This window comes from Ailuropoda melanoleuca, chromosome 15 (assembly GCF_002007445.2).
Source record: "Ailuropoda melanoleuca isolate Jingjing chromosome 15, ASM200744v2, whole genome shotgun sequence".
NCBI lineage: Eukaryota > Metazoa > Chordata > Mammalia > Carnivora > Ursidae > Ailuropoda > Ailuropoda melanoleuca.
This window is the reverse complement of record NC_048232.1, coordinates 12279247-12298762: the sequence shown is the minus strand read 5'-3', so window position 1 is coordinate 12298762 and position 19516 is coordinate 12279247. Positions and strand designations below refer to the sequence as shown.

General features: G+C 39.4%; 1 protein-coding gene across 8 annotated transcripts in view; it reads right to left on the bottom strand.

Annotated features, from left to right (window-relative positions):
- Window positions 1–15187, bottom strand: part of PRPF18 (pre-mRNA processing factor 18) — a 79829-nt gene extending 64642 nt beyond the window's left edge. Inside the window, exons 1-2 of one of the 8 annotated variants that reach the window (XM_034644338.1) lie at window positions 14927–15187; window positions 12230–12321 (exon numbers count right to left, since the gene is read on the bottom strand). In XM_034644338.1, the coding sequence (XP_034500229.1) occupies window positions 12230–12321; window positions 14927–15044 (210 nt within the window). In that variant the 5' untranslated portion in view covers window positions 15045–15187. The remainder of the gene's footprint in view (window positions 1–12229; window positions 12322–14926) is intronic. The other 7 variants (XM_034644339.1, XM_019806330.2, XM_034644341.1 and 4 more) reach the window with 7 other exon arrangements.
- Between the last annotated feature and the right edge of the window lie 4329 nt (window positions 15188–19516).

Below are 19516 nucleotides of genomic sequence, written 5' to 3'. Positions count from 1 at the left end.
CTGCATGTCAATCTAATCACACATTTAAGTCTCATTTCTTCTTTTTTTTTAATTCTATTTAGTTAACATATAGTGTATTATTAGGTTCAGGAGTAGAATTTAGTTATTTCTGGGTTGCATATAACACCCAGTGCTCATCACATCAAGTGCCCTCCTTACTGCCCATCACCCAAGTACTCCTTTCCCACACTCACCTCCCCTCCAGCAACCCTGTTTGTTCCCTATAGCTAAGAGTCTCTTATGGTTTGCCTCCCTCTCTGTTTTTATTTTATTCTTCCTTCCCTTCCCCTATGTTGATCTGCTTTGTTTCTTAAATTCCACATGAGTGCAACAGTATGGTATTTGTCTTTCTCTGGCTATTTAGCTTAGCATAATATCCTCTAGAGTTCCATCCACTTCTTGCAAATGGCAAGATTTCATTCTTTTTGATGGCTAATATTCCATTGTATGTATGTGTGTGTGCGTGCCCCCACATCTTCTTCATCCAATCATCTGTTGATGGTAGGTCTCATCTCTAGTTTATTAGAAATGTAGGGAATAGGGGGAAAAGGCTAAACGTCATTGCCGGGAAGCAATTAAACACTGGGACATTTACCAAACTGCCAGTTTCTCCAACAAGTTAATGGCATAAAAAGAGGGGGAGGGCGAATGAAAATGTTCTTGATTAAAAGAAACCAAAAGTCATAGTAAACAAACGCAATGAGTGGACTGTGTGGATCCGATCTGAACAAACCAACTGTAAAAACATATGTATATATTTTAATTCAATTGAGGACATTGGAACATGAGAGGAGTATTTAATGGTATTAAGGATCTATCTATAATTTTATTGGGTATGATCACATCTTGTTTATACAAGGACATGTTCTTATTTTCTGGAGTTACAAGTGTTAAGACAAGGACAGATGGAGGTTCATCATATAATTCTCCTTTTGTATATGTTTAAAATCCCCATGATAAACAGTTTTGTTTTAGTCCATCAACTCAATGAACATTTACTGATTCATCTACCACACATGAAGCACAGCTTTATAGACGTAAAGTTGAAGGTATTGCCTGGAATGAGGAACTGACGGCACCATCCCAACATCAAAACTACCTGAGAAAGATGGAAGCAAATAATATTAATCCCAGTTCAGGCGTGAGAGACCTGAGTTAGAAAGGGCAGAGGACATTCTCACAACTAAACCTCATGCACAACTAGAACTCTGGTCCTTAAATCCTTTGAACTGATCTGTATCGAAAGCTACAGTTCTTCACTCCCAAAATCTTATCCCAGCATCAACTGTTTCTTTTGACTACAGAGCATGTAGCTGTCATACTTTTTAAAGTTTTTTTATTTTTTTTATTTATTTGAGAGCGAGCGAGCGCACAAGTGAGGGGAGAGGCAGAGAGAGAGGGAGCAGCAGACTCCCACTGAGCAGGACCCTGGAATCATGACCTGAGCCAAAGGCAGACACTTAACCGACTGAGCCACCCAGATGCCCCTAGCTGTCATATATTTCATATAAATAAGCTGACAAGCACATATTGGTACCCTCTTAGAAAGAGCGGTTATGTAAGAAGAAAGTAAAGGACTCTCCAGGCCAGAGTCTGTGGTCCAGTCTGTGGTATCATCTTTTACTATCACGCCCCAATTCCATGCAACACACCTAAGAAAATCTTAGCCCAGACCATCGATTCTCAAAATGTAGTTCATGGACCTCTGGGGGGCCTTAAGACCTTTTCAGAGGTTGTGCAAGGTCAGGCATATTACCATAATAATACTAAGAGGTTATGTGCCCCCATTTTCTCTGTGATCATACTTGCACTGATGGTACAAAAGCAAAGGTGAGGAAAACCACTGGCACCTCAGCACAAATAAAGCTAAGTATTGATCTTTATTTATGTCTCAGAGTTCATTGTATTGTCTAATAGTGGTATGATGAAATCAAATACATAAAGCAGTTCTGCTACATAATAAAGCAGGAAAGCTGTCTCCTGTTTGGCAGATGTTTTCTCAAAACTGAACAAAGCCCGTTACCAAAAGGACGATACTATTTGTTGCCTATGATAAAATTTCATCTTTCAGGCAAAAATCAGAATGGTGGCAAACTTGCAGCCATCACTATGAACTTGATGGCTTCTCAATACTTAAAAGCTTTTCGATGAACAGTGATGATATTTACGACATTTTTATATCATCTAATGAAACATATCACCGTAGAAAATCTATGTAGCTCAGCAAACTATGATAGTACAAAGGCAACAAAGTTCCAAAATTATGCATAAGCAAAAGATTTATAAGAATAGATCAGAACAGATCTGGAACATAATAGATCAATAAACGGCAACATACAAAAAGTTCACTGATGGGGCACCTGGCTGGTTCAGCCACTGGAGAATATGACTCTTGATCGGGGGTTTTAAGTTCGAGCCCCATTTTGAGTGTAGAGATTACTTAAAAATAAAATCTTGGGGGAAAAAATAAAGTCACTGTTATCGGTCAGAATCCATACTCTCATCTTTAAGAAATTTACCATCTGTGTAGTTTTAGTATAGTCTCAAAGAAGAATATCCACAATTATCTGAAAAGGCTATAAAATACTACCTTTTCCGATTACCTAGCTGTGTGAAGATGAAGTTTCCTCATAAACTTGAACAAAAACAACGTTATCACAACAGGCTGAAGGGAAAAACAGGAGAATCCACCTGTCTTCTAACATGCCAGGGATTAAAAAGATTTGCAAAAGTGTAAAACATCATTCTTCTTACTAATTTTTTGTTTTGGAAATAGTTTTCATAAAAGCATTATGTTAACACACGGGTTTATTATGGTATGAAACAGAAGTCAACAAGCAGTCTAAGTATTTTTAAATTTCCTAATTCTTTATTATTATTTTTTTTGAGAGAAAGTGCACACATATACAAATAAGGGGGTTGGGGGAGGGCAGACAGAAAGAATGAATCTCAAGCAGGTTCCACGTCTAGGGCGGAGCCTGACAGGGGCCTCGATCTCATGACCCTGAGATTCTGACCTGAGCCGAAATCAAGGTCAGATGCGTAACTGACTGAGCCACCTAGGCACCCCTAAATTTCCCAGTATTAATTTCTAATCGAATAATTAATAAATACATCCTACATAAACAAAAGCTCTCTGGAGCCATCAATTAAACATGTAAAGGGGTTCTGAAATCAAGAAGAGAGAACCAAGGTCCTAGCTGAATCCCCTTGTTGGCCCTCCCCATGCCTGCACCCAGTGTGCTAAGCATGTTGCGAAACCACTTGGGCCTCAGTGCTGCCCAATGATCCTGGTGTATTTATCCATTCAGTTTGCTCTCCTAGTCTCTACACTGACCAGTACACATTCTCTACTCTTAGACCTCTTATCCCTTCATTTCCCCCCTCATTCTCAGCAAATGACTAAGCTGCTCTGTTACAGAGAAAGGGGAAGCCATTGAATGAGAAGTCCTCCCAGCACCAATCCTTACCTGGCTCTGTACCAATCCTTTCATTTCAGAATGCAAGAGGAAACCCTCCTCCTGCCTAAGGCCAATCCCTTTCAGGGGCATTCCAGATCTCAAGATCTCCCCGCTGAGCAGGGTGCCTGACGCAGGGCCCCATCCCAGGACCTTGAGATCGTGACCTGAGCAGAGGCAGACACTTAACCATAGAGCCACCCAGATGCCCCTGAATGAATTAACTATAAAAATTTTTAATTAATTTGCTTTTCATTTTGGAATTATGAGAAAAATAAAAATAAATTGCTTTGTACTACATGACCATTTATTTCATGACAACAATGGATGTCTAAAACAAAAGGTTACCCACCATGTTCCAAATATCGCTCTTTATATACCTTCTATTTAGAAAAAAAGAGCTGTTTGAAAGAGCAACTAAAGCTTCTCTAACTGTAAAACGTTATCAAGTACACTGAAAGTAGACTTTGAAATATAAAGTGCTGGGGACACATTTATGATAGAATTAAAACTAGAGTATTAAAACTTAAACATCAGCGATTCGGCACCTTTAAAGGTAACTCAAGCAAGTTAGATAACTTGCCCAAAGTTAAAGAGCTATCTAGAAATGCAGCCACACTTAGATTTTATGACTTACTTATTCATTTTACAAATTTACTTTCCTTTCTAACTATACTCAAAATTTTCAAACTCGAAGTTTGTTGAATTAACTATAGAATGCATAATAAAGACCTACAAATACAAAAGTCTAGAAGTGGCTGGTACACATTTTAAGATAGCATAGGAATGGATGGTTTAAATTTCTCTGGATTCTCTCCTAAAGCACCTAACATTTTTATTGGCCTTTCACCCTGACAGATTTTAAAACATTGTGCAAAGGGTATAAATAAAACTGCTTCTCCTTTTTAAGACAGAACCTAATTCCTACATGCTGATTCACAAATGTTATTCTTGGACTCTACCCAAGTTGTATTTTCTAGTTATAAAACTGAGACTCACAGGTCCAAAGTACAGAAACGTATCTACCATATCACCTGAAATGTCTGCCCACACTAATAAAGGAAAATCAAAATTTAAAACATTCAACTATGACTGTCAACACCTCATAAATTTACAATCGGCCTTCCTCATTCATATTAAGGTTTTTAGTGTTTAAATGAACTAGACAGAAACACCATCAAGAACTCTATAAAAACACACTGGAAAGCAAACAAACATACAGCCTGAATATGCAAAGCAAGACACTATGGGGCGCCTGGGTGGCTCAGCTGGTTAAGCATCCAACTCTTGATTTCGGCTCAGGCCACGGTCTCAGGGTCCTGTGATCAAGCCCCACGTGGGGCTTCGAGCTGAGCCTGAGATTCTCCCCAGCCGGGGCACCTGGGTGGCTCAGTCGTTAAGCATCTGCCTTCGGCCCAGGGCGTGATCCCAGGGTCCTGGGATCGAGCCCCGTATCGGGCTCCCCGCTCCCCTGGGAGCCTGCTTCTTCCTCTCCCACTTGCCCTGCTTGTGTTCCCTCTCTAGCTGGTGTGTCTCTCTCAGTCTGCCAAATAAATAAATAAAATCTGTAAAAAAACAAAACAAAAAAGATTCTCTCCAGCTGCCTCTCCCCTGCTCACACGCTCTCACAGTGTTCTCTCTCTCTCTCTCAAAAAAAAAGACTATACATGAGATCACAAACCATGTAGGGGAGTCAACATCTTGCTGAAATATGAAAAGCCTTAAAATCCCTAAAGTGATATAGCAAATGGGAGGACACACAAACACAATTGAAGAGACACAATGCTACATCAATGGACAGATCATCCAGATAGAAAAAAAAATAAGGAAACTGCCTTAAATGACAGACCAGCTGGACATTAACATATACATACAGAACATTCCATCCAAAAGCAGAACAGACATTCTTCTCAAGTGCACATGGAACATTCTCCAGGACAGAGCATGTATTAGGCCACGAAGCAAGTCATAATAAATTTAAAAAGAATGAAATCACATCAACCATCTTTTCCAACCACAAAGGTATGAAACCAGACATCAATAAAACTGGAAATTTCACAAACATGTGGAGGTTAAACATGTTACTGAACAACCAATGAGTCAATGAAATCAAAGGAGAAATCAAAAAATACCTTCAAACAAATGAAAATGGAAGTGCAACTTACTAAAATTTATGGGATGCAGCAAAAGCAATTCTGAGGCAGAACCTGCTATCTGCACACGCTAACCTCGGGACCAAATCCCCAACAGCCTAACTTCACACCTCACGGAGTCAGGGAAAGAACAAACGAATTCCCAAGTTTGTAGAGGGAAGGAATTAGCAAAAATAATTGAAATTGAGACTAAAAAGAGATCAATGAAACTGAGTTGGGTTTGAGAAGATCATCAACAAACCTTCAGCTAAATTTAGCAAGTAAAAGAGTGCTCAAAATCATAAATGAAAAATGTTACAACTGATACCACAGAAATACAAAAGATCTTAAAAAACTACCATGAACAATCATATGTCAACAACCTGGACAACCTAGAAGAAATGGATAAACTCCTAGAAACCTACAACCTTCCAAGACTGAATCATCAAGAAACACAAAATCTGAACAGACTGATTACTAGTAAGGAGATTGAGTCAGTAATCAAAGACTTCCCAAAAAACAAAAGTTCAGGACCAAATGGATTCACTGGTTAATTCTACTAAACATTCAAAGAATTGATACTAATCCTTCACAAATACTTTCAAAAAATAGAGAAGGGAAAGGAACACTTCTCCAAATTCATCTTATTAGGCCAGCATTACCCCAATTCCAAGGATCAGCTCTTCTCCCGGCCCCATTGGGTACGAGCAGGACCAGAGACCACAGGCGCAGGCTGCAGCCAGACCAAAGACGCTGGGATCCCGCAAGGGTCCCACAAGGAAAGAAAATTACTGGTCAATATTCCTGATGAATACAGATGCAAAAGTCCTCAACAAACTATTAACAAACCAAATTCAACAATATATTTGGAGAACCATACACCATAACCAAGTGGGATTTATTCCAGGGATAGAAGGATCATTCAACACCCACACACCTATGTGCTACACCACATTAACAAAATGGAGGGAAAAGAAAATCTTACAATCTCAATAGATGCAGAAAAAGCATTTGACAAAATTCAACATCTATTTATGATAAAAACTCAAAAAAGTGTCGTAGAGAGGGAACATACTAACATAATAAAGGCCAAATAGGACAAGCCCACAGATTACATCATAATCAATAATGAACAGTTGAAAGCTTTTCCTCTAAGATCAGGAACAAGACAAGGATATCAATTCTCACCACTTTTATTTGACATAATATTGAAAGTCCTAGCCACAGCAAATACTCAAGAAAAATCCAAAATGAAAAGGTAAAACTATCACTATTTGCAGAAGACGTATTATATATAGGAAGTCCTAATGACTCCACCAAAAAACTGTAAGAATAAATGAATTCAGTGAAACTGCAGGATACGAAAGTCAACATACAAATCTGTTGTCTCTATGCACTAATTAAGTATCAAACAGATTTTAAGAAAGCAATTCCATTTACAATTGCATAAAAATGAATGAACTACCTAAGAATAAATTTAATCAAGGACGTAAAAGACCTATACACTGAAAATTCTAAGACAGTGACAAAAGAAACTGAAGACACAAATAAATGGAAAGATATTCTGTGCTCATGGAATGGAAGAATAACTACAGGCTTGTATTGTTTTATTGTGCTTCAGAGATATTAAGTCTTTTACAAATTAAAAGATTTGTAGCAACCCTGACTTGAGCAAGTCTATTGACACCACTTTTCCAACAGCATTTGTGTATTTTGTGCCCTATTTTGTTAATTCTAGCAACATTCCAAACTTTCTCACTTTTCTTATTTTTGCTATGGTATCTGATCAGTGATTACAACTCACTAGAAGCATAGATGATGGTCAGCATATTTTAGCAATGTTTTAGCAGTATTTGTAAATTAAGTTATATTTTTAATAGACATGAGGCTACTGCACACTTAAGGTAGTGTATACACCTGTGATACACACTGGGAAACCAAAAAACTCATTTGACTCACTTTATTGCAATATTTGTTTTACTGCAGTGGTCTGGAATCAAAACCGCAGTATCTCCAAGGTAAGCCTGTACTGTGAAAATGTCCATACTACTCAAGTAATCTATAAATTCAATCCAACCCCTATCAAAATTACAACAGCATTTGTTATGAAAATAGAACGAACAATCCAAAGTTTTATATGGAACCATGGAAAATCTCAATAAGCCAAATTAATTTTGAGAAAGACGAACAAAGCTGGAAGCAACACATTCCCGCATCTCTAACTATAATTCAAAGCTAGAGTAATCCAAACAGTAAGGTAGTGGCATAAAAACAGACAGATGAATGCAGCAGAACAGAGAGCCCAGAGGGGCGCCCAGGTGGCTCAGTCAGGTAAACATCTGACTCTTGATTTTGCCTCAGGTCATGATCTCAGGGTCTTGAGAGTGAGCCCCCATGTCTGGCTCCACACTCAGCAGTGAATCTGCTTGAGTTTCTCTCCCTCTCCCCCTGCTTGCTCTCTCTCTAAAATAAATAAATAAATAAATAAACAAATAAATAAATAAATAAATAAATAAGAGAGCCCAGAAATAAACCCATGCACATATAATCCACTATTCACAACAAGGAAGCCAAGAATATATAAGGAAAAGGTAGTCTCTTCAAAAAATGGGGCTGGATTGCCACATGCAAAAGAACTGAACTACACTACTATCTTAAACCATACATAAAAATTAACTCAAAACTGATTAAAGAGGGGTGCCTGGGTGGCTCAGACTTTTAAGTGTCTGCCTTTGGCTCAGGTCATAATCCCAGGGTCCTGGGCTTGAACCCCGCACTGGGCTCCCTGTTCGGCAGGGAACCTGCTTCTCCCTCTCCTTCTACTGCTTCCCCTGCTTGTGCTGTCAAGTAAATAAATAGAATCTTTAAAAAAAAAAAAAAATTGATTAAAGATTTGAATGTAAGACCTGAAACCATGAAACTCCTAGAAGAAAACACAGACAGTAAGCTCTTTGGCATCTGTCTTGACAAGTTTTTCAGTCTGACTCCAAAAGCAAAGCCAAAAAAAGAAAAAATAAGTGAAACTACATCAAACTAGAAAGTTCCTGCAAAGCAAACAAAACCATCAACAAAATGAAAAGGAACCTACTGAATAAAAGATATTTGTAAATCACATACTTGATAAGGGGTTAATGTCCAAAATATATAAAGAACTCATACAACTAAATAGCATAAAACAAATAATCGAATTTAAAAACAAGCAGAGGGTCTGAATACACATTTTTCCAAAGATGTAGAGATGGCCAGCAGAAACATGAAAAAATGATAATCAACATCACTAATCATTAGGGAAATGCAAACCAAAACCAGGAGATATCACCTCACACCTGTCACAATGCTATTATAAAAAATCAAGAAATAATAAGCATTGGCAAAGAGTTGGAGAAAAGGGAACCCTTGTGCACTCTGTGGGAATGTAAACTGGTGCAGCCACTATGGAAAATGACGTGGAGGGTCCTCAAAAACTTAAAAAAAACAGCATCATATTGTTCAGCATTGCACTTCCAGGTGTTTACCCAAAGAAAATGACAACGCTAACTGGAAAAGATGTCTGCAACTTCACCGTCAGTGCAGCATTATTTTCAACAGCCAAGATATGGAAACAACTTGTCCATCGATGAATGAATGGATTAAAAAATGTCTCTCTTCCTCTCTCTCTCTTCCTCTCTCTCTCTCTTTCTCTCTCACACACACACACACACACACACACACACACAAAAAATGAAGTCTTGCCATTTACAACAACACGGACAGACCTTGAGGGCATTATGCTAAGTGAAATAAGTTAGAAGAGAGAAAGACAATGTCTGACATCACTTACACGAGGAATTTTTTAACACCAAAGCAAGCTCACAGATACATAGAACAGGTTAGTGGTTGCCAGAGGCATGAGTTGGGAGTGGGGGAAAGGTACAAACTTTCAGGTATAAAATAATTACTGATGGAGATATAGTATATAGCATGGTAATATATTATCACACATTTGCAAGCTGAAAAACGAAAACTGATGGGCGCGTGGGTGGCTCAGTGTGTTAAGCGGCTGCCTTCAGCTCAGGTCATGATCCCAGGGTTCTGGGATGAAGTCCCACGTCGGGCTCCTTGCTCAATGGGGAGCATACTTCTCCCTCTCCCTCTGCCTGTCACTCCCCCTGCTTGTGCTTGTTCTCTCCCACCCCTTCTGTCAAATAAATAAATAATCCTTTAAAAAAAAAAAAAGAAAAATGAAAATTGAAGAGAGAAAACCTTAAAAGTCCTCACCAAAGGAAACAAAAACACAACGCTTTTTAAAATGAAAGAACTATTAAGTGCCAATGAATCCTTTTGGCTGTATTTTATCACTGATATCATCCAAAGGAGAAAACTACATGAAAATTTACTTTGCACAAGTGAAATCTACTTTATAATTACATATGCTATAAAACATATACAATTACATAAAACTGTATGCAAGAGATAACACCCCATCTTACACAAACTCTTTAAGAAGATAAAGTTAAACATACCCATTATATGACCCAACCACCTCACTCCTTGGCATTTAGTCAAGGGAGATGAAAGCGTATGTCCATATAAAAACCTGTACATGAATGTTCATAAAAGCTCTATTGTAACAGCCAAAAACTGCAAACAACTCAAATGCCTTTCAACAGTTTAATTAATAAACAAGTTGGGGTTTCCCCGTACAATCATGGAAGACTGTTCAGTAACAGAAATAATGAACTGCTGATATATATAAGCACATAAATCAATCTCAGGATTATTAGGCTGAATGAAAGGAGGCAGACAAGACGGAAAACATACTCAACAATTTCCTTCCTGAATAACTCTAGAAAATGCAAACTAATTGAAAGAGAAAACAGATCAGGGGTTGCCTGTGGACAGGGTGGGTGTGGGGGACAGGGAGGGGCAGGAAGGTGGGATTACAAAAGGGCAAAAGGAAACTTTGGGGTAAGATGGACATGTTCACGCTCTTCGCCGTGGTGAAAATTTCACAGGTGTATACTTAGGTCAAAATGCACCTGACTGTACATTTTAAATATGTGTAGTTTATGTCAATCATACCTCAAAAAAGCTGCTTAAAAATAAAATATCACAGCAAGAGAATAAAAAGGAGGAGAAAGGGGAAGAGGAGGACAAAAACAGTAAAGAAAAGAAAAAAACTAGTAGTAGTGGTGGTAGTACTGACCTCACCTGACCTTGAGACTCACCGTAATGCTACAGGAATCAAAAGACAGTGTGGCACTGGCATAAAGATCAACAAACAGCTTACAAGAATAGAAGTGAGCAACCAGAATGGAGTCACACACAACTGATTTTTCAAGACACCAAAACTGTCCAAAGGGAAAATTATTTTCAATAAATGGTACTGGAACCACTGGATATCCACATGGAATGTAATAAACCACACCACTACCTCGAACAAATCTGATTCGAAATTGTTTAGAATTCTGTTTACTAAATAAAAACAAAAAGCTTTTAGAATATGAGAGAATACCTTGGGTCTCTTGAATTAATGGCTACGAATAAAGGGACTGGATCACATATTGCAGAGGTATGTTTAACTTTTAAGAACTGCCAAACTTTTTTCCAGCAGGTTGTACTCTCATATTCCCAGACAGGACACACAGAACAATAACCATTACAAACCGAGAAATTGGCTTCATCAAAATTCAAAGTTTTTCCTCTTCAAAAACCATTATTAAGAAAATGAATGGGGGGGGGCGCCTGGGTGGCACCCTCGTTAAGGGTCTGCCTTCGACTCAGGGCGTGATCTCAGCGTTCTGGGATCCAGCCCCTCATCAGGCTCCTCTGCTGGGAGCCTGCTTCTTCCTCTCCCACTCCCCCTGCTTGTGTTCTCTCTCTCTCACTGGCTGTCTCTCTCTCTGTCAAATAAATAAAATCTTTAAACAAGAGAAGAGAAGAGAAGAGAAGAGAAGAGAAGAGAAGAGAAGAGAAGAGAAGAGAAGAGAAAAGAAAATGAATAGGGGGTGCCTGGGTGGCTCAGTTAGTTAAGCATCAGACTCTTAATATCAGCTCAGATCATGATCTCAAGGTGGTATGATCGAGCCCCGTGTCTGGTTCGCCACTTTGCGGAGTCTGCTTCTCTCCCTCTGCTCTCTTTCTCAAATAAATCCTTAAAAAAAAAAAAAAAAAGGACAACAAAAAGAAAAATAGAAGACCCATAGTCTGGGAGAAAATATTCACAAAACATATCTGACATGTTTGACAAAGCCTGGCATCCATGATATATAAAGAATCCTTCAGCACAATAAGGGGGGAAAAACCAACCCAATCAAAAAATATGAAAGCAATTTTAACAATTTGCAAAAGAGCCACAAATGGTCAAAAAAAAAAAAAAACACATGGAAAGCACTATCATCATAATCAGGCAGATGCAAATTAAAACCACAATGCAGTATCACCACACATCCTCCAAATGGCTGAAATTAAAAAGACCAACAACACAAACTGCTTGCAGGAATGGAGGACCTCTGAACCCTCCTTACTGGCAGATGTGTAACATGGTCCCAGCACTCTGGAAAAACGTCTGGTGGCTTTTTATAAAAACATATGTACTCTAAGACCTAGCAATTCCACTCCCCGACGTTTTCCTCAGAGAAACGAAAACACCAGACTTACACAGGAAGTTCCGCAGCAGCTTTCATCCTCAGAGCCAAATCCTGGAAACAGCCCAGGAGCCCACAGCAGATGAATGGATTCACAAACCGGGTCTATTTATACAAAGGAATACTACTCAGCAAAAAAAGGAACAACTGATCTATCCAACACGAATACAACTCAAACCTTTATGATGAAACACGGTGGAACACAAAAGAGTGCCCAGTATGATTCCACTCCTGCGAAGTTCTACAGCTGGCAAAACTAACCAGTGGTGCAAAGAAATCTGAACAGCGGTGGCTTCCAGGGGGTGGTGGGCAAAGGGAATGACTGGAAGATGGAATGAGGTCATATTCTGTATTTTGATACAGATGGGATTACACAGCCATATGTATTTGTCAAAATTCACTGATCTGTGTATTTCTTAATATATAAATTTGTGCATACACACAAAAAGAAGTATAAATAAACACTGAACTCTGGTTAATGATATGCACACCAAATTGCTTAGGGGTAAAGTGTACCAATGTCTGTAACTTGAAATATATAAAGATCGTTAAACTGTTTTCATTATCCCATCTGCAGCTGAGTAGCACCTGTTTGTATGGTTCCCGAAGAGCTCCCTCATCTTTGGTCATTTCCAGTGGTGTCCCCGGCTTTTTACTGTTAATCTGTGAGAGTTGAAATAATACTTACCTTGTGAGTGCCCCTTCGTCAAACTGTGGAGAAGCTACTAAAATAGCCTATCACCACCGATCCTAACAAGTTCTGACGCTATAACTACGCTGAAATAGTTTGAGTTGTTAGATGAAGTAATGAATGGACAAATGGACAGGTACATGAGAAAGCAAATACAGCCAATGTCAATGCAGGTTTAACTACAGAATCTAGGTAGTAGGCATGTGAGTTTCTAACCGCACATTTTTTTAATTCTTTAAGATTTTATTTATTTGAGAGAGAGAGAAGTCACAAGCAGTGGGAAGGGGCAGAGGGAGAGGAAGAAGGAGACTCTGCTGAGCAGGGAGCCCGATGTGCGGCTCAATCCCAGGATCCCGAGATCATGACCTGAGCCGAAGGCAGACACTTAACCCACTGAGCCACTTAGGCACCCCTCTATCTGTACAGTTTTGAGTTTTCTGCACAACTGAAAATTTTTATATAAATGTTGAAGAAAAAAATCTACTCTGCAGCAGATGTCAAAATACGCTATCAACAGGACAGCAAAGTCCCTACCACACTGTTTTTGGACTACACTAGAAAAAAGAAAAAGGGGAAAAAAAAAAAAAAAGAAAAACCCTTTCAAAGGCTACTCAATGACCATAAAATAAGGAGCTGAAGAAAATTATAGAAGACTATTACAAAGAAAAGAATGAGTAAGAGTAAAGAAAGGCAAGTGCGAAGAACTGAAAAAAATGAAAAAAGGTTCAATGAGGTCATTTTTAAATCAAACAGAATGGATTAAAATATATGATAGAATCACATGTAGTTAAGGAAAGAACTGTTTCATCAAACTTTCTCCACATACATATCAGAGCAAAATATAAAAATCTCTTACTGTGACTGGGGCAGTGAAAAATTTGAAAACTACTGATGGACACTACGACGCAGAAAGTTAACTACACATCGTTGATTCTATGTAAGATTCTTTAGTTGTGCATCAAAAAATGAAATCTTGCCATTTGGGACAATACAGATGGAGCTAGAGGGTATTATGCTAAATGGAGTAAGCCAGAAAACGAAATACCATATGATCTCACTTATATATGGAATCTAAAAAACAAAACGAACAAACAAAACAGAAACTAATAAATACAAAGAAATGGTGATGGGGGGTAGCGAGCAAGACAGGTGAAGGGGACTAAAAGATACAAACTTTCCGTTACAAATAAGTCATGGGGATGAAAAGTACGGCATTGGGAATACACTTAATAACATTTTAATACCTTTGTTGGTGACAGATATTAAACTACACTGTGGTCAGCATTTCCTAACATTTGTAATTGTCAATCACTATGTTATGCACCTGCAACTAATAAAATTTTGTATGTCAACTAACAGTAAGAAAAACTCCTCAGCTTTAACTTCTAATGCAGTAAATATCGATAAACACATGAACAAAAGCCCTTTCTTATCCTCAATAATTTGGAAAAGTGTAAAGGGCTCCAGAGGCCCAAGGCTGGTCTCAGTTACTGATAGGCAACAAAGTCACGAACATCTAGTTAAGGAAGTTGCTAAATCACGCAATTCTTTCTCCTTTTACTCCACCGTAAACAACAGTTTTAGCGTCCTACGAAGGGCTGATCAACAGACTTTTGTTAATGTGTTGGGGAGGATGTAATAAAAATTCAGGTTTCAACAGTAGGACGGAGTTTTTAAAATAATTCTGGGCCTGTCCTTACTCTCTTGTTTCAGCAGGGCACAAACCCTTAGTAAAACGACAGACGCGAACCAGCAGAACCGGGGCACCTTCGCAGAACACGGACAGGTGGGAGCGGGTGTAAGGGGAAGACAGGGAAACTTCGAGGGCAAGGGGGAAGTTGGGGGGGAAATTTGCCAAAATCTTGGGGTTTGCTGCAATTCCCCACCTAAGACTCCCGAGGGAGGTGTCAACGGGTGGGACTAGAGGGGCCGCTCTGGGTAGCTGCGGAGCTCCCACCAAGCCTCATCCTCTCCCAGACCCCTTCACCCCTCCCCTCACTCCCAGCGCCACCCACCTACCCACACACAAGTCTTCGACCGCCAAAGCCCCACGACCTCCAAGGATCCTCACCACCAAGAGGTTCCTGTCCTCCACCAGCTGCCGCTTCCGGAGGATCTCCGATTTCAAAACGTCCATCTCGCTGCCCGGGTTTACGCCCCGAGCTTTGCTCTCGGGCTCCTCGGACCAAGCCTCAACCAGCCAGGGGCCGCGAAACCACCACAAACAAGCTCAAATACCCGACAACGACTATCAAAAACCGCTTCCGGCGGAAGCTGAAGTGAGCGAGAGGCGGGGAGGGAGTGCTCCAGGGCCCCTGTTATTGACGAAGCCGCTGTAGACTTCCGCCCCCTGGCGGCGCCCTCCGGCAGCGCGCCGGTCGTTTACGCTAGTCGAGATACAATTCAAAGTAGACTTAAAGGGGAGTCTTCTGGAAGCCTGTGGAGGTCCACATGCTGGTTTTTTTTTTTTTAAGATTTATTTATTTATTTACTTGACAGAGATAGAGACAGCCAGCGAGAGAGGGAACACAAGCAGGGGGAGTGGGAGAGGAAGAAGCAGGCTCATAGCTGAAGAGCCTGATGTGGGGCCCGATCCCATAACGCCGGTATCACGCCCTGAGCCGAAGGCAGACGCTTAACCGCTGTGCCACCCAGGCGCCCCCACATGCTGTATTTTTAATAAGAAGTTATTACACCTGCTTCTACCTGCTAGTTCAGAGGCAAAAGCCTCCTCATAGAACACTTCAATTATATTAATTAGAGACAGATCCTCACTCATTAAACCAGTTCACACCAGAGTTCCTGAAGTTACCTGCTTGCCAAAATGAATGCACTAAAGTGGGAAAACTGAACAGTTCTATTAGCTCATAAGTACAGAATGAAGAGGCAGTGTTCATTGCCAGCCCATTAAGTTTCCTGTAAAGTTAAGCAACTACACCCATTCAAGTCGTTTCAGAAGTAAATGTCACTCATTTCTCAGTTCTAAACTGCTTACATATCTTGGTGATAATTGAATATTTACCCCAAGCTAACTGAGATAATTTTTATGGTCATATGTTCAGCAATTGAGATTTTCAGGGACATGATTGGAGATGTAATCAGAAAGTGTGTGCATGTGCGTAAGTCCAACCCAAGAAGAAAAATTAAATTGGGGAGGAAAATTATATCTAAGATTTTAACTTTTAAAAGACCCTAAGAACTGTTTACAAAGCATTTATCTTTGGTTCTATGCCATTGAAGCTGTTTTTGAAATTCCAGATAAGTCATAACTGAACAATATTTGACAGGTTAGTTTTTCCCACTCAAAAAGGAAAGAAATATCATTCAGTTCAGTCTATTGAAATAAAAATGGTAGAGAACTGTTCAATCAATTTACAAAGTTTTGTACACGTGTGTGTGTGTGTGTGTGTGTGTGTATGATTGTGTGTGTTGGTTACCTTTCATCCAAAAGATAGCTGACTTTTACCAGAAATAAATCAACATAGAAAGTTAACTCACTCTCTGACCTAAGATGCTGTGCTAATTTTTAGGGCTTTGGAAAGCTTAAAATAGTTTACAAAGAAAAGGTCCTTGAGCTAATAAACATGGCAACACTCTTAAATGGCTATCAGTCTCCTGAGTCACTTATAATTCCCTAAGCAAATAATTTATTAGCATTTTCCTGTCTTAGGGATAAGAGATTACTACACAGAAACCTGAATGAAGGACTGACAGGGATAACAGTAACAGTAATGGAAGTTTCCAGCCAAAGAACATCTGGCCAATGGGAGAAAGTAAGTGTAAACCAGAGAAAAAACTAGCTACCAAAAACAGGCTCCTTTTAAATTTCAGAATCTCACTGATTTCAATGTTTATGTAAACACATGCGTTAAATCCTGACAAAGGCTTGAGATGGAACAGTGGGAGATGTGTACTTGAACAAGGGAACTGACGTAAGTTTTTCAATACAGAAGGGAGAAAAGGCGACCAGGAGAGAACCAACCGGTCCCAACACTAAGGGACAATGTGTTCATTTTCAAAATATGCATCCTGGAGCGCCCGGGTGGCTCAGTCGGTTGAGCATCTGGCCCTTGATTTTGGCTCTGGTTAATCTCAGGGTCATGAGATTAAGCCCCCCCCACCCCCCGACTCAGCAAGTTGTCCGTTTTAGATTCTCTCTCTCCTCCCTCTGCCCTACCCCTTGCTTGTGCACTCTAAACAAACAAATAAAATCTTTAAAATACATCCTATTCCATCACGGTAGTTATTTAAAAAGTGAGATATTGTTAACAACCCAAATATCCCAAATATACATACAACAGAAAAATCTGGAACCTTAAAAACTATGTTTCAGAAAATATTCAATTATATGAGAATGCTCATGATATGGTGCTTAGTAAAAAAGTAAACTAATGAAACTAGAAATATAGCATATGGTGTCTTTTTGGTTCATACAAGCTTAGAAAAAAGGATTGGAAGGGAACATATCAAAATATTGGCTTGTTATCTGTCCATAGTAACCACTGGTGATTCTTTTCATCTTCACACCATAACTTGATACCAGTTCCATAATTTGGAGAAAATATCCAGAGAGCAGTCATTGTCTGTGTTAATTATTGAAATTCTTTATAAATGTTTCCAGTGTGACTACTTTAGAAATTATGTACGATAAACTTTAAATAATGCCAATAAAAGAAAGCAAAAGATTGGACAAAAAATATTTGTGTAAATCTTCATAATTATTCAACCAACATTTAGGTGTCTTACTGTGAGCTCTCTACTACATTAGGGTCTGTGGTCTAAACCAAATATAAAATGTCATTCCTACTCTTGAGGATATTACCAGCTAGCTTGGGAATCAAGAAATAGATCCTGAAGGGGCGCCTGGGTGGCACAGCGGTTGGGCGTCTGCCTTCGGCTCAGGGTGTGATCCCGGCGTTGTGGGATCGAGCCCCACATCAGGCTCCTCCACTATGAGCCTGCTTCTTCCTCTCCCGTTCCCCCTGCTTGTGTTCCCTCTCTTGCTGGCTGTCTCTATCTCTGTCAAATAAATAAATAAAATCTTAAAAAAAATAGATCCTGAAAACTTAAATTATGTAAGATAAATATGACTTAATAGCATAGATGGGGTTGTAATAAAGTATTCACAGAAATAAAAGACCAGTCATTTGCTAAAAGAAGAAATAGTAAAAATCAATATAAGATTGATGAGATTATTGCTCTGCTAGAGTAATTTATCCAAAGGGAGATTATTTGTCATTTCTGAAGACTAGAAGAAATACCAAATTTAATCAAGATGACCTGGGTTTGTTTTGTTGCTGTCCTAAAGAACAGAATGTAACTTTTTTAAGACTAGATAGTCTAGTACAGTGGCCCTCAATCTTCAGTTTGCCTTCGAATAACCTGGAGGACTTTTTGAAACCCAGACTGCTGGTCCCCAACCCCAGAACATCTCAGTCAAGAGGTGTGGAGTCGTGTCCAATAATTTGCTTTTTACAAGCTCCCAAGTAAAGCAGCAGCTGTTGATCCAGGCACCATACTTTGAGAACCACTGATCTAATACATTATTTTGAAATCTCTCCAGGGAGGAAAAAGTGGATGAGTCAGAAACTCGGTCTGCATGGAGTCTTGATAAACAGGAGCGGAGGAGGAAGCAAGTGCCAGTGTGTCTATAGCAGTCGTTGTCTCCTCTTAGGATGTACTCCCACTCACAGGGATGCTTCCAGAAATTTCCTGATGGGAGGGGACAGGCTCCCTTTGGATCCAGCCACATTCACATACCTGCTTTATGTGGCTATACCATGGGCAGGTGCCTGACACAACCTGGGCCAACCAGAGTCCCTTCCCTAAAAAACTGGCATTGGAATTGGGTCAATCTTTCTAAGATGCAGGAAATATAAAATGTGAATCCGAGAGTGGTGGATAGCCATTTCAGTGGCAAGCTGGAACCAGACTGTCTATACGGACCTGCAAGAGTGAACTGCCAAATCTTTAAGAATTTTATGTCAGCTGTTAAGCATAGCCATTATTGAAAGTTAAATGTTTATTTACCTAAATACATTATAAATACAGGTAATAAATACACAGAACCTATTATGTACAATTACACTACTACATTTTACTATAATTTATACTCTTGGAGTTAGTTATAACTATTGCCTCTTTGTGGTAGAAATTCCATGTAATGTGCTATGCACATTTTTCAACGACTCCTTACTCGAAGATGTCATATTGGTAGATTCAAGCAGCCAGAGTGGGAATATTTACAAAAATTGGCAACTGCTATAAATCTGGACTTGATTTATTATTTTGTTGATTGTCTAAACTTTAAAGAGTTATGAAGAAAATGTTACTAATACAGATCAGTGATTCTCAACCTTGGACCAGATAATTCTTTTTGGGGAGAGAGATGTTTGGCATCTATTTACCTATTAGATGCCAGTAACACCCTCCTTCTATAGTTGTGACAAGCAAAAAATGTCTCTGGACATTGCCAAAGGTCCCCTGAGGAGCAAAATCTCTCTCCCGTCAAAAACAACTGACACAAATTAAAAGTGTTGTGTCTGCGGCTGTTACGTACCAAGTAAAGAGGAAAGAGACTTGAGATAGTCTTCCGGGATTCCAGAACTA